This window comes from Rhagoletis zephyria, unplaced genomic scaffold (assembly GCF_001687245.7).
Source record: "Rhagoletis zephyria isolate East Lansing unplaced genomic scaffold, Rhagoletis_zephyria_1.1 Rzeph_scaffold_00083, whole genome shotgun sequence".
NCBI lineage: Eukaryota > Metazoa > Arthropoda > Insecta > Diptera > Tephritidae > Rhagoletis > Rhagoletis zephyria.
The window spans coordinates 517,927-533,585 of record NW_016157167.1 but is presented as its reverse complement, the minus strand read 5'-3'; the positions used below and the strand labels follow the sequence as shown (position 1 = coordinate 533,585).

Genomic DNA, 15,659 nt, shown 5'->3' with positions numbered 1-15,659 from the left:
AAAGTAATTAAAAATTTGTGAAAAGCTGAGAGTACAATTTTAAGTAGTTTTGAAAATCGCTGTAATATTTAAAGTGGTTTCTCAAAGGGGCAAATTGAATTTTTCTAATACAGCTTAAGATGGCGATCGGAGCTAGACGAACGCGAACTTTTAAAACCTTTTTTTATTGCATCATGACGGGTTAGTTGATTTGGGGAGTTAAAAAATTGCTTTTTTGGTGTATAGTTTTGAGTAAAAAAATATATTTTCAAATTTACATGTAAGTTATTGGGGTAAGATTATATACTACATACATACATTCGCTAAAATACTGACGTTGAACCGCCCCACAGATGATTCACAATAACACAACTTCGTTTCGATTGATGTCAATAGCTACTTTTCTGTTGGTTTGGTATTTTTATTTAAAAATCTAGCGATAATATACTTAGCACTTAACATCTTCTAATAATAAAGCTTGAGGAGGTGATGTGGATTGTTAGCAGCAGCCTAAATTTCAATCGCTAAAAAAAATTGTGCCCAAAAATATGAAAAAGTGGCATGGGACATATTTTTAGGCAGTCCAGCTTTTCGTTTGAGGGGATGCTCGGAACTATAATTTAGCAGAATCCCATTGCAAGGCAGCATGGAACTTTCCTTTACAGAAAATAGAAGGTAGGGTGACTTTAAAAGCATAAAAATGGCGCTCTCAGGTGTGAAGAGAATTGACTTACGAAATGAGTCGAATTTTCTTATTCAAGTGATTTTATTTCGACAACTCGTAATCACTTTGAGATCGATATTCATCATGCCCGGTTAATGAAAGACACTTCTAACCTTTGGAAAAAGTACAACAAATCTTATAATTAATAATAAAATAATTAACAACAAAACACAATCGGCCCTATCGCGAATTTCCATGAAAAATTATAAAGCAAAACAAAAACAATTTACCAATTTGTTTTTGTTTTGCATGTTAAATTATGGGAAAGATTTATTCACACGAAATTGGCGATAGGGCTGAATTTAAATTTATACGAGCTGTTAATAAATAAAAATTCTTTATTAGTATTCAAATCTGTAGTTTACAATAAAATTTTTAGATTAGTGTGGTTTTTGCAAAAAAATTTGATTTATTAAAAATTCTATACTTCTATGCTATTTTTGAACCTTTTCAAGCGTTTTTTAAATTTATTCGTAATGCAGATTTCCTATATATTCATATCACATCACATAAAAAAGTTAAAATGTCTATAATTTATTGCATTTTTATGAGAAAGGCAACATCGTGAGTTAATTGGGCCGACCCACTACATACTCACATGCATTTGCTAGAACATAACATTGGCATGCTATGCCTTATCACTTTCGTTTTTTGTTTCCTCATCAATTGGTTTCATATAAAACAACGCATATTCACGCTTCAATACCCGATGCTGGGCACGCTCATATGTAAAACGTATATTACGTTTATTATAATCCAAATAAGTGCGTACGAAGTGACGATTTGTTTCGTGCACATCTGGATGCTGCAAATACTCGTCCACCGGCATCCATTGTGCTTTTTCAATTTCTCGATCGCATTTACACACTTCAGAATTGAGAGGTTTTAACGCCACCACCACATACATGTCCGAGCAACCGAAATTTCCGCTATGTGAATGGCGTATACTGATCACTGTGCGGAATACACAATCAATACCGGTTTCCTCTTTCACCTCACGTATGGCGGCGTCAACAATTTCCTCACCTGCAATAAAGTGACATTGAAATGCAGTTACATACAAAACGCAAATTAAGGTACTGCATTTGACGTACCTGGCTCAACATAGCCACCCGGCAATTTCCAACTATTCTTTATCAATGCAAAACGATCGCTAACTACTAGAACTTCATTATTGTCGTTGACTACAAGTCCGCCTACACCAAGCATAGTGTGACAGAAAGTTGGTATATTGGCATATTCATCGGTTGGCAGCCAACGACACATTACAACAGATGAGGTACAATTTGACACATGATGGAAATCAAAGCCGACCTGCAAGGTAATTTAGCGGTGGAGTTAAATAGCGTTTTAGATATATGAATTTGCGTATTAAAATTTATACATACCTTAGCTAAGTGCGGCACCCAATCGGCATGTTCCTTCTGCACATTAAACCAAATTGCTCGGCGTTTAATCGACATCCAATAGTTCAAAGATGCTGCAAGAGACAATTTTATATGCATAAATAAGGTGATTGCGTAGGTGTATACATTTTAGATTTGGTCTAGTTATGTGATGGCTGTATTTAACAGTTCAACAGAATTGTAAAGGTCAGCTTTAAAAGCAAAAAATTTTGACTTAGCTGATAATTTCACATTAACTAAAACGCCTAAGGTACATAGCACTTCCGCGATGTCAACAATTCCAATCTAAACAAATATATATGTATGTATGTACATAGCTGCCTGGACCTTTGCTGTTTTATACGCTGGCTATAGTTGCTTATCTTTAGAGCAATTAATCACTATCACTTACTTTTTATGTAGATAGTTCAATATTTTCATAGTAAAAATCAACTTGCGTAGGAGTGCTAACTAAATTTTCATAACTTGCTTTACCAAAATTTTATGTACTTGCCTTCAAACGGAACTAGTGGAATTCAATGTTTGAATATAAACGTTATCTTTACTCGACATTTATTTGCCCTTGTTATAATGAACAGCTCTAAGTGCGGACGCTGAAAGGTCAATTATAAAGCACGTATGTACATATACTAATTATCATTTAATTAAAAATTTAATTCTATGACAAAAATACTCTATGCTGAAACTTAACGAAACTAACTAACTAACTTAGTTACCTCCATAACTTACTCTGTAGTTTCTTAGCAAAATCTGTGGATTCATCGTATTCCTTTGCTGATTCTACTTGCACGCCATTGAAACGGTCAACACTGCCTCGAAATACTCCGTCAGGTACGTCCATGTTTTCTATTCCGGAGCTGCGTTTCTCTAAACTACCCCGATGAAATATGTTAAGGCGGTTTCAAATAATTAATTACAAATAAATAAATATAAATTACTTAACTTACTTTGACAAATTACTTGAAATAAAACGCGTCTGCGTCCGCCCTTGTTGACAATCACTTAGCAGCTGAATGGGGTAGGAATGTGAATATTTAGACACCAAAATGCACTTGCAAAAACAATTGCGTTTGTGCTCGCAGCGATAGTGGCCGTCAAGTGTGCAACTTTTTTTTGTACCAACTATGCAAAAATTTCTATTACACAATAACGACGGCGTCGCCACAGACAATCGCAATGACGACGACGAGAACAATGAACGTGTTTGTAAGCGGGGTGATAACAGAGGGGCGGGAGCGGGTAGCAACAATGTTTTTGTTGCTGTTGACGACAAAGTCCGGCTTCGTATAAAAGCAATTGATTGACGTTTAGTTGGAATGTTTGCTGCATTTATTAGGTGACAGTGACGTTGGGTCTGCGCGTTTAGTGTATTTGAGCGTTGTAACGTTGGCCATATTCGGCAGCTGTTGGCTGAGGGCGTACATGTACGCGCTATTGATTCCATTAAGAACAACTGCCGCGTTGTTCTTCCTGCAGCAAACTGATAATACTGGTCTTTGTGTGTCCAGTAAGTTTTCCGACTTTGCAAATGTGTTGCTGCTAGTGTCCTACGTTCGTTAGTTTATTTGCAGCAATCGGTTCATTATCGCAAGTTTATCTTTGGTGAAATAATAAAGTAATAGTAATGCTTTTGTCTGCCGTTTTGTACTTGCAAATCGTATGTAAAATATGCAATCGCTATTATATTTATGGATAAGCAACTACAAATGTATCACTTAAACGCAGTCACATTTGTGCTTAAACGTATATTATGCTTTAGATATGTATGTATATTATCATAGTGGTTTACTTAAAAATTAACGTTCTTCACGTTTCAACTAAGCACTGTACTTATTTATTATTAAATCTAAGCACCAAATTATTTATAAAGTTGTGTGCACAAATGAGCTATCACAGAATCAAAACAAACGAAACTAAAAGACAGCTGGCGCATCACAAAGAACAAAGAAAAAGATAAGAATTTCCATAGCGTTGCCAGTTCCCAAACAGCTGTTCGAAGTGCTGCCACAGGCCGAAAATTTACAATATTGTTACGATTATCCTTGAAACCTTGAGGGATTTCCCAAATATCTTCCGGCTCGTATCGCTGGATTGTTAAATAAATGCTCACGATGACCAAATTGTAGGACAATTAACTTTATTGTATAACAAACAATTTACAATACTCGCTAATACAGTAAAAACACTTTACAATACTCGTTAAAGCAATTACAACGCTTTACAAAACTTGTTAACACAATTAAACTTATAGCATGCTTATTTGCAACTCACTTCTTTGCTCACTTTACTTGTAGCTTGCTGACTTGTAACTAACTGCCGTCCCTAAATTGGAGCGCTAAGCGTTGCGTTATCCATTGTCGACGAGTGTCAGCGCGCGCTATCCCCAAATCAACGCGTCGTAATTTTTGACGTCTTCTCAGATCCTCTCGTTTTTATTCTCGTTTCCTCTTTCACTTTTTTGTCCTTTCTCTTTCTTTCCGTCTTCCGCATCCAACTTCAACACGTAACGCCCTGTCAAAAATGAAAATTCCATTTGCTCGGCGTTAGCGCCGCGTTATTGTGGGATGCTTCATACAAATTGTATGGGCATGAGGATTTTTGACAGTTGTTTGGCGCTTGACGCGCCAATTTAGGGATGGCAGTAACCCAACTCCACTGTGTGCTCGCACTCATGGCAACTCTAGAACGTTCTGAAGTTCATCGCTCATTCTCTTTCTCACGCTGTTCGCCATGAACCAATTAGAACAGATCTGACCGGTTGAGAAGCAGCCATTTGTAATGGCAAAAGTGTGACGTTCGTAATTTTGAAGTTTGCTATTTCTGTTTTGCTTCTTTCTTTATGTGTATTTTGTCGGTGGTTTATTTCAGTGATTTTTAAGTGATTTTTTGTGCAAATGTAATTAAAATGAAGTGCGCGGTGATGGAATGCAAAAACACGTACATAAATAATAAATTGGTTAGCACAAACATGTGCCCAACATTGCTTGCATTTTTTCTTTATGCTTCTTTTTCATATTCTTTGTTTACTTTTCACAGAAAATAACATGGCGCCGAAATTACAAATGTCAGCCAGAAAATTACTTTTTTCTTTTGCGCCATCTTGTCAGATCCTGTGTAGTTGGATCGTGGCTGTTCGCAGTGTTCATCCAACTTGACGTTTCTTTTTGTGGAACATTCTACGTCATTCCTCGAACATTCTGCCTATTTCTCGTTGTTCGCTTCGCGTTGCCGCAGTATTCGCCACAATATATAAGTTGTCTTATTATTTTTAAACTTTTGTGTTCAGGGCCTGCGCTAATTGATAGAAAAGTACTCCGGATTGTAAATTTGTAACAACTATGGGTAAATGGATATGAATTACCAACAAATGAGGTAGTGCGCTCTCAAAATTTTGTATGGCGAATTACATAATTCGAATGGTAATTGGAGTGCGAATTACGCATAAGAGAGCGAACTACGTAATTGGAGTGCTGTGGGAAAGCCGTATAAGATAATATCGAAATAACCGATTTTTTTTTTGTGTTGGTAATTCACATTCAATTACCATGCGAATTACGAACATTTCGGTGCCGTCTCTAATTTTTATCGGAAATTTATCGAAACTAGCTCACAAATCAAAATTTGCATGTTTTCTGAGTACGAAAAGTAAAATTTATCAGAAGGGCTGTTCCGGATGTTGTGGAAATGGTCAAGGATTTGCAGTTGGAATTGCATTTTAAAATTTTATACTTGTTGCCATGACAACCGTGTGCATTTTATTGTTGTCAATTTACAAATGCAACGAATATGCAAATGCAAGATCCTGAACAGCCCTAGTGTATAAATCCCTAATTTACATTTTGAGTGAATTTTGCAGCGAAGAAAGACAAAATCAAAACACAAAGACAGAGAACTGTCAAAACATTTGTGTCAATCGACTGCCTTGTAAGGTTGCATTTTAGAAAGAAGGAGAAAGAGGGTAACCATTTTATCCCCTTTTGTGAAAAGGTACTAGTAGTAGTAGCAGTAGTCTGGTAGTGCTGAAATGCGTTTTTTGTATTTAATATATGAATTAAATATATGAAGCAAATTCCACTGATCCATAAATAGACAACGAATTACCCTTTTTTATGGTATACAAAATAAAATATGGTAAAAATAAAATAAATGAAGAATGAGAGAATTTCATTCACATAAAATTCTGACCAAAGAATAATCCTATCGACAAATATTCCCAAATATTCAAAATAAACCATGGTTTCATTGAAATTCCAGTATATATTAAACAAAATTAATGCAATTCAAACAAATCCTTTATTCGAAGAGACTATATGAAGAAATATACAAATAGTAAATTTGCAATTGATATAACGCATATAAATTAATCTTTTAAAATCTATTATATTTGTTGCATTTAAAAATTACTTGTTCAATACCTTAAATTGAATTACAATTGTTTTTTGTTTTTCAATTAAAAGTTTTTAGTAATGTTTTCTACTATTTTCTCCAATCAGTCTTGCTTATCATTATATTGGTTACATTTTAACCCTCTAGTAGGCTGAACCGCCTCCAGAAGGTCGTTAACTAAACACCTTTTTAATGCACCTATAATAATTTTTTTCTATATTCGTAAGGCACGATCTTTGGACAAAAATCGTACCTTTACGGCGGTGTAATGTTTAATCCGTTATGTGAATCCGTTTTATTTTAATCGGCAGTTGAATTCCAAAATAGGAAACACGGTTAAAATTAATTATTTCTTTCGTAATTAAAGAAATTTCTTCTTTTGAAAAATTTTTTGATATAAAAAATTCGGTGGATTTCGTTGTTAAAAGCACCGTATTTTAATATTAGTTTTATAATTATGTCACCATTCGAAATGGAGAAAATTGCTTTCGAACACAGACCGTCTACAGACCGGCTTGCCGACATATAAAAACCCAGTTTGCATTTTTGACCGTCTGCAGACGGGATTGCCGGTTCGTAGGTCAACATTGTGTAAGAGAAAGCTGAAAATATGTGTAAGTATATCGGCGAGCCCGTCTCCAGGCGGTCTTGGTTTTTCGCCCCTGTAGGAAAAAGTTACTGTCACAGATCGAAATGGACATCATTTTTGGATTTCTCGTGCTAAAATCACCCATTCCTGAATTTTTCAACTCATAAAAAATTGGCCTACAAGAGGGTTAAAGTTAGATCTTGAATATCGTAATTTAATTACATTTGGTTTTTTTAAAATCAGTCTAGTTAATGATTATATTGGTTACACTTAAAAAATATGTCTTCAATATCGTAATTTAATTACATTTGGTTTTTTTAAAATCAGTCTAGTTAATGATTATATTGGTTACACTTAAAAAATATGTCTTCAATATCGTAATTTAATTACATTTGGTTTTTTTAAAATCAGTCTAGTTAATGATTATATTGGTTACACTTAAAAAATATGTCTTCAATATCGTAATTTAATTACATTTGGTTTTTTAAAACACCAATATATCGCACACCGTCTTCAAAAGAGTCACAACTCAAAAATTTTAATTTTTGAAATTATGAGCTAAAAATGTACACAGAGCTTTTATTTACCTTTCAGCAAAATAAAATTAAAAATAATGCAATTTATATATGTTTTACCCTCAGAATCTGAATTTGTAGTAAAAACATGTATGTCTAAAAAAATATACTTGCGGTCAGTTTAACCCACTTCCAGTCTGGTCGAAACCGGAAGTCGGTAGTTCCACCAAAAGATAGATCATCCCCGACTTGGTGACTCATATTTTGTCGTTTTCCCATAAAAACATTTTCGCCCATTTTAGAAGTCCAGGACGAGTTGAAGTTCGAAGATCATTTGGGGGTGAAAAAGGCATTACCGAGAAATAAATTTCCAACAAAAGTTGCGCATCCTTATTCTCAGAATCTGAATCAGTAGTGAAAACATGCGTGTCTAAGAAACTACCCTCCATTTTATAGGTGGTAGACGGTGGGTTAGGGCACCCTGTGGCTTATAGAGTTTGGTTTGCGTACGACGAGAGACGACTTCACTTTTCAATTGCCTACTCAGTCCACCAGGAAGGCAGTGGAATCAAGTGCTTTCACAGTTTTTACCACGGGAAGGTGGGTTGGTTTAAGAGGGGTAATAATACTACGCATTTTCTATTTCTGGGAGTATATCATGGTGAACAATTAAAGGATTAATGCGGCGGTGATATATTCGATTCCTGTAGGTCTTACTTTATTTAATAATGGCATAGAAACTCCATCTGAGCTCAGCACTCAAGTAGATGTAGCGTTGTTGACAGACGCACGAGTCCATTTTGACGCTAATCATGTTGGGTTTGTAAGCTGAATTCGTTAAGTCGTTATTGTTAAACCAGATTAACATGCTCGTGTCAACAATTTTGATGCCATTAAGCGCCTCCAACAACAAACACTTCCTGCGAATAATGTTAAGCTCTAGCAAGAATTAATTCACTCTTAAAACCGTCGTAATAATTCTGGCATTACCGGTCCAGAGTTAGAGAGTTTATCCTTTTCACCGTTAACGTTTTCCTTCTTTAGAATCTATGCTGAAAGCCTTTGCTTTTGTAAATCTCGATTGGCTTGACGAGTTTCTATTACCTATCAAATAGCTGGAGGCAGAGATCTACAGAAGTACAAGTTTCACTCATATCTTTAAAAAGTGCATCGGTGTTCTATTTTGAGGTAAGTTAAGTGAATGGACGCAAGAGGAACAAGGGGCATCACGACCTAGAAGATCTCTTGCATCCGTTTTATAAATCCCTAACCCTGGCGGCTCAAATACTATCAGCCTACCTAATATATGCTAATAAGCGTTTTGGTTGTGGTGTGTGATAATGGGGATCAATCACATATAATGTGCACCGTCATTTCCTCCTTTTCAAGACATAAATACGGTAATCCGTCTCGATGGATGGGCTTATCCGATGAATATAAGAGTAGCTGTGGTTGGCTCTATTCATAAGGCTTATCTTTCCTTGCAGAAGAATATATAAAAAGTATAGCCTGCCTATAGCCTTCTTCGTCTCCGCACTACTTACTGCGTTCTGAGTTTACACCCACTCTCTGCGTAAGGTGCTCGAGGAAGAGCAACTGAGTCCGCAAAACGGCTATGGTCCCACAAGGACGGACGATTAGTCCTGCTTAGCCCCCACTCAGCTGATGCCCCTGTCCCTATGGACATACCCTATGCAAGTCGCACCCGACCGGGGCTTAGTAGCCGCTACAACAACAACAACCAGTCCTACCTAGCCAGTTTTACGGCGACCTTGTTAAAATCTCGCAGTGTCTTGGTACCTAGGATAGTATTACCATATACCTTGCTGCGAAGAGTTGGAAAGTGTTAAATACCTCCTTGCCGTACCTAGAGTTGATCGTCCTATTGCATAGAGCCCTAACGGTGGCTTGGTTGTCGGAAAATATATGGTACCTCGGCCAAAAAACTGTGGGCAAAAGGCTCATTGCAATGGACAATTTGGAGCGGGGTCCATAGACAGCCGCACCTGTGTGAATGCTACTACCAGTTCCAGGTATACATACATAGTTGCATAAGTTTTAACTATCTAAAATCGCTTTCAATTTTAAGTTGCCTTTTTCTTTACGCTACCAAATCAGCCTCGTAGTTACTTTGCCTTTCACTTCCTGTTTGCTTATACAAATTTTAAATCTCATCACAAAATTCTCTTGCTCTAAAAGTAAACAAACCGCCTGGATTCCTGAATTTATGTCCTTTTTCAGAGCCCAATGTCGTTGACACATATATCTTCCTTCTTCAATGATACTGCATTATTGACTCACAACGAGTAAATGACACTTTTAACACAAGTAAATCAGAATGCGGAAGCGTAAGAAATTTAATGAATAAGAACATCCGCCAAATGCCCACTGACCAATTTTTTCACTTTCATACATATACATGTTCTCAGGCATACATACATATTAGGGCGGTCCTTAAAATATCAACACCTAAATTTTATATGGAGCACTCCTTTGTTTTGTTCTTTTAGCTGGACAGAGTTTTATTTTGCGATTTTTAAACAAAAATTTAAATTTCTTCAAACCCTGGCAGCACGCCCTAAAATTTTTTTAAACATTTTGAAATTTTCGGGAATGTCTTTATTTTGTACATGGAAAAGAGAAAGGGGTTGCCGCATGATGTTAATATTTTAAGGACCACCCAAGTACATGTTTACGAGTATTTTGTTTGACCAAAGGGTGGAATATACTTACTAGCTGAATAACTACTTATTTAGGTGTTTAGTTCCCATATATTTTTTGTACGGATGTACTATACAATTGTATAGTATATGTAAAGTTCCATGTATGTATGTATGTGTATGTATTTAACAGTTTAGCGTTTTGCCCTGATTGCCAGCCTTTCGCTCCTGAACCAACCCTGTTAGCTACATTAAATTTTCTCTCTCTCTCGTAACTAATAACCGTTAGTTGCTCTCTGGTACATTGCGCAATAACACTGACCTATGAACTCTACATAGGTTTTAACCTCACTCACACAACTGTAACGCTTGCGTCACTAAACGACACCTAATGTCACTTTAACAGCGGCGATTTAGGCCTTTATATCATTTGGAAATGCCGTCTTCTCTGTTTGTCTTTCACGTAATAAAAAGAGAACTGGTATGCATATACTACCTCCTGAGATTCTTGGGGGTATTACAAGTATTGTATTGGTTGTAGTGTAAGTAATTACGTAGTGAAATGGTTGTAATTACAAGCCCATTAGTTGTGACGACATAAGTGGGTGGTTGGCTATGCACTACTAGTTACTACACTAAAATGATTTTGAGCATTGGACCCCACCAACTAGGCAGTGTTATAGAATTGATGTATGTATGTACATAAATGTTATTTGAATTCTCGCTTTGAAATGATTGACCCATCGTCTAGTAGGTAAGGCAAAAATTATCATTATGATTATGTTACTCGTATAAACTTAAAAGTGAGCTTAAATGCTACATTGATAAGAAAAAATCATAAACGCCTCCAAAGTTACCTACCCATAGGTATGTCCATTGATAAATCAGCCGCCTTTGATTCAGTGATACACCCTACCTATGTCCATACATACTTGCTTCATTAGGACCATTTGAGGCTTTTGTACCCCCAGCTCGATCCTCGCGAGGGTCCTTCCATAAGCGATCTCAGCTTGGAAATGCCGCAACTGGTAAATCAGCAGAAACAGAAGCAGTTGAAAGGACACCTGTAGCTATATACCTTCATCGTTGAGCTACCAAACTATGGTCAAGCCATTTGACGCAAAGAGATCCGTGAAAACCTCTTACATTTACTAGCAGCCAAAAAGAGGTACATACTCCGTAGTACGATAACTCTACTCGCTGCCGTAGTGAAGGCACTGTTACTACCACGCTTTAAGACAAGAAAGATAGTCAGGTGAATACTGCTCGAGTAGCTTTGGACTTATTGAGAATTTTGATAGTTTGAAGCTACATGATGCTGCTAGAAGGCATCGTGTCTTGAAGGTACTGTAACAATGGTCTGCGAACTAAGCAGTTACGGGGTTGACAAGAGTTTAAACTCCTACTTCTGTATACAAATGTCAGACAGGAACCCCACCTTACCAATTGCCCAATCAAGCCTATTGAGATTTGACGAAGCAATTTGTGACAAAAACAGTAGCAAGAAGAACACAAATTAATTTGAAGAAGACTTTTTGGACTAGTAAAGGACGTCTCCAATTTTAAAACCAAAGCAATGCGAATTAGTTACCTCCAGGCAACAAAGAGTCTTCATATGTTGGGACACGCATCACTGTGCACAGTTTTGCGCAAACCCGCCTAGGAAAGATGCAATTGCCGAAGTTTTTTGGTCTCGATTGTAGTTCCAAATGAGAAGAAGAGGAACTGTGTCTATTTAAGGTCTAGCATTAGCACTACTAATAATGTCAGCCTTGAAATCGAGCGAAGAATAGCTTTTGCAAACAGGTGCTACTTTGGACTTGGTAGACAATTGAGAAGTAAAGCTGATGTCACATAAAACTTTTGCTTCGCTTTACGTGACAGATTCGCTTTGACAGATAAGATGAATTGTATGAAAATGCACAAAGCATGCCACATAAATCGTTGAAGCGGCAGCGCGAAGCGAAAAGATGGTCAACTCTCATCTTTTTGCGCGCTTTGACAATCAGCCGGTTTAATATTTATTTTGTTTCGTCCAAATTCGGGTTTTCATGCAGAAACATAAAACTTAATTACATTGCTGATAATTTTAAATCAAAATAATTAAAATCCACAGCAACTTTGATGAGTAAAAAAGCGGTACAACATTGTTTTCTTGGCGTTCATTGTGGCATACCTTTTGCGTCTGGCGCTTTGCTGGCAAAGTTATAAATGTCACGCAAAGCTACAAAGTTTTATCTGGCATCAGCTTAAAGTCCTCCCTCGAGACGAACAAAACATTATGCTCTACAAATCTCTCACCATGCCTGACGATAAAACATGGACCATATCGAACAAAAATGAAAAGGTTTGGTGGGCTTTGGAGAGAACAATTCTCCGCCTTGTTCGCATAAGTGACGGGTACCACAGAAGATAGAATGACTGAATGTGTGAGCTTTATAATGTCATGGACGACATGGTTAGGCGGAAAATGTACGACGATTTCGCTGGCTAACACTTGCCGTACATATCGATGATGATTCTCCAGATCCTTCACCTAGCAAGCACGCCAACATTTAGTTCTCTTTTGCCAGTATGTGGCTCGGATATTTCTTCAAAGTCACCCAATTTTAGATATTTTGTATTTTTTTTTTTTGAAGTGAAACCTCCTAATCGAGTTCGAAGATGTTTGCGTTAAATATTTAACGTCACGGTGAAGGTGATACATGGCGAAAGCGGCTGAGATGAACATGTAGGTGAAGATAAAGATGAATGTGAAGATAGGCAATGAAGCGGAAGATATAGATGTAGATAAGAAGAAGGTGAATATGAAGATGAGAAGATGAGGATGAGGATGAACTTGAAGATGTAGGTGAAGATGAAAATAAAGATAAGGATGAAGGTGAAGATGAAGATGAAGGTCTAGGATGATGGTGAAGGTAAAGGTGACGTGATCATGAGGGTGAAGATGTAGATGAAAATGAAGATAAGGATAGAGGTGAAGATGAAGATGTAGGTCCAGAATGGTGATGAAGGTAAAGGTGAAATGGACACGAAGGTGAAGATGAAGATGAAAATAAAAGCGTACCCTTACTTACCATCGCCGTATGCTAGCTTTGTATAAAAGTTTATACCAACTAAAGTAATTCAGTTTTCTTGATTTTAAAATTGACTAAGTCATATATACAGTTAGCGTAAAAAATATGAATATTTTAAATTCAAGAAATGCCAAAAAATGCCATCAAAATTTTCAACTTTTCAATTCCATTTCTTAGAAAAAGTTTGGGTATGCAGGTTTGTAGCCCAATCAATTTTCGTACAATAAGGTGCAAGTTTCAAGTCTATAAAATTTACCGTTGATTTTTTGGATATATGGAAGAAAATGCAAAAAACCCTTGACAAAAGAATTCTAAGAAATCAACGGTAGTTTTTAGGTACTTGAAACTTGCACTTTATTGTACTGAAATTTAATGAGCTACAAAACTGAATACTCAAAGTTTTTCTAAGGAATCGAATTGAAAAGTTGAAAGTTTTTTTGGTATTTCTTTAATTTTCTCGAGTGCTATATGGAATTAAAAAAAAAATTGATTCTGCTGGGTTTTGCTGAAGAATGAACTATACTTAAAAATATATATATATTAAAAAAATTGGTATGAAAAATATAAAAAAAACGTCAAAATCTCAGTGAATTCATATCTTTGACGCTCTATTTGTTTTAAACTAAAATATACATATTTAACTTAGTGCGCTGAATTAACATAACACAACCATACATACATATATGTGTGTGTACGTAGTATTTGTTGATATCTCGCTAACATTTACACATGCCGTACATATTATGTATGTAAACTTTATTTGTAACACTGCCGGACCATTGCAAGCGTTTCCATTGCAAAGCGTCTGTTATATGGCAGACAAACATATTTTGTATCCCTTTTTACAAATGGAATTTCCTTGTTTGGACTACCCATGCCATAAAAAAAAAAACACTTACTTGCACACATACATATGTATGCACCCAATACACATTTTTGTTAAATCTCAATTTGAGATGCGTTTGAGAATCAGTCCTTTTCTCAAATCTCAAACGTTACTTCTCAAAAGCATCACAACTAACCGTTGATAGCGTTCTCAAAATAAAAGGAAAATTTTTAAAATGGATATTTTCAAATACAGAAATATCTAACTCTCAACTTTTTCTCAAACTTGAGAGGAGCGGTACCAAATGCAATCCAGTTACTCTCATTAAAATATTTGTATAGTTTTCCCAATGAAGCATGTAAAAGAAACACACAATTTTTATAGAAACAGTACGTTTTGTTGGATTTATTGCATTTTCAATTGAGCATAACCCCCTTTATCATACATATACAAAAATAAGTTTTTTTTTTTTAATATAAAAATATTACAAAACAATCAAGCGCAAAATAATATAATCAACAAAGAGGGGTAATTTTTCGACAGACAAAATGCGAATAACAGTGACCGCGTGGTCGAGCAGCCATTTTGCGATTGATGTAGCAGACTACCGATAGACTTCAACATCTTTGCATTGTTGACACAGATTGAAGGGAATGAAATGCTAAACAAATTTTTCTCAAATGTTTCTCACACCCTTCTTAAGTTGGTAAACAATATTTGAGACAAATTTGAGAAAATTTTTAGTTTGAAATGATAAACAATGCTGAAAATCGAATCGAGATATACGATTTTGTCAAGTGTTTGAAAACTTTTTTCCAGTGTTTATTGGGTATGTCCGTTTTTACATACACACATACAGCCATACATATGTATGTATGTATTAAAGAAAACATGAAAGACACATTGAAACAAGTAAGAAAGTCTAAGTTCGGGCGGAGCCGAACATTAAATACCCGGCGCAAGTATTAAATATATGTTTTTTCACCTTTCCGAAAGGGTGTATAAATTTTGAGTAAATTAGCGTCCTTAAATTTCGAAATATTCCAGTTTCAAGCATTTCTGAAATTTACCGTTATATGAAAAGCAGCCGTAATTTAGTCCGATTTCAATAATTTTCAACTTTTTGCTTTTATGTGGCAAGGACAATAAAAATACCGAGTTTGGTACAAATTGGTATAACGGTTACCGATATACATATATGTGATCATAAGCGGGCGGTGCCACGCCCATTTACCAAAATTTTACCATAAACGTATTTCTTGGTAAAGAATTGTTGCAAGCATCAATTTTGAATAAATTAGCTTCAATCGTTACTGATTTAACGAAGATTTTGTATTTCTCTAAATTACCGTTATATGGGATGTGGGCGTGGTTATTGTCCGATTTTTAAAATTTTCGGTCATTTGGTATGCTGTGCGAAGGCCAACAACTGTGCTAAGTTTGGCAGAAATTTGAGCAGCGGTTACCAAGATATACACATGTAACCATAAGTGGGCG

The 15,659-nt window shown here is 36.0% G+C and overlaps 1 protein-coding gene across 1 annotated transcript; it reads right to left on the bottom strand.

The window, feature by feature from the left end:
* Positions 1-953: 953 nt before the first annotated feature.
* LOC108373723 (nudix hydrolase 2) lies at positions 954-4,065 on the bottom strand. The gene is made up of 6 exons (XM_017629664.1): positions 3,899-4,065; positions 3,057-3,706; positions 2,839-2,981; positions 2,092-2,183; positions 1,798-2,017; positions 954-1,729 (listed from the first exon to the last, which is right to left on the bottom strand). Exons 2-6 carry the CDS (start codon positions 3,551-3,553, stop codon positions 1,332-1,334), a joined length of 1,350 nt encoding a protein of 449 aa, XP_017485153.1. The 5' UTR covers positions 3,554-3,706; positions 3,899-4,065; the 3' UTR covers positions 954-1,331.
* Positions 4,066-15,659: the final 11,594 nt, after the last annotated feature.

What these genes read in the sequence shown, in the direction of transcription:
- LOC108373723 (XM_017629664.1), bottom strand. Translation starts at nt 3,553, where the DNA reads ATGGAATCAATAGCGCGTACATGTACGCCCTCAGCCAACAGCTGCCGA. An exon ending in ATTTCAAGTAATTTGTCAAA is followed by an intron (nt 2,982 to 3,056) that starts GTAAGTTAAGTA and finishes TCATCGGGGTAG; the next exon opens with TTTAGAGAAACGCAGCTCCG. An exon ending in GGGTGCCGCACTTAGCTAAG is followed by an intron (nt 2,018 to 2,091) that starts GTATGTATAAAT and finishes ATTACCTTGCAG; the next exon opens with GTCGGCTTTGATTTCCATCA.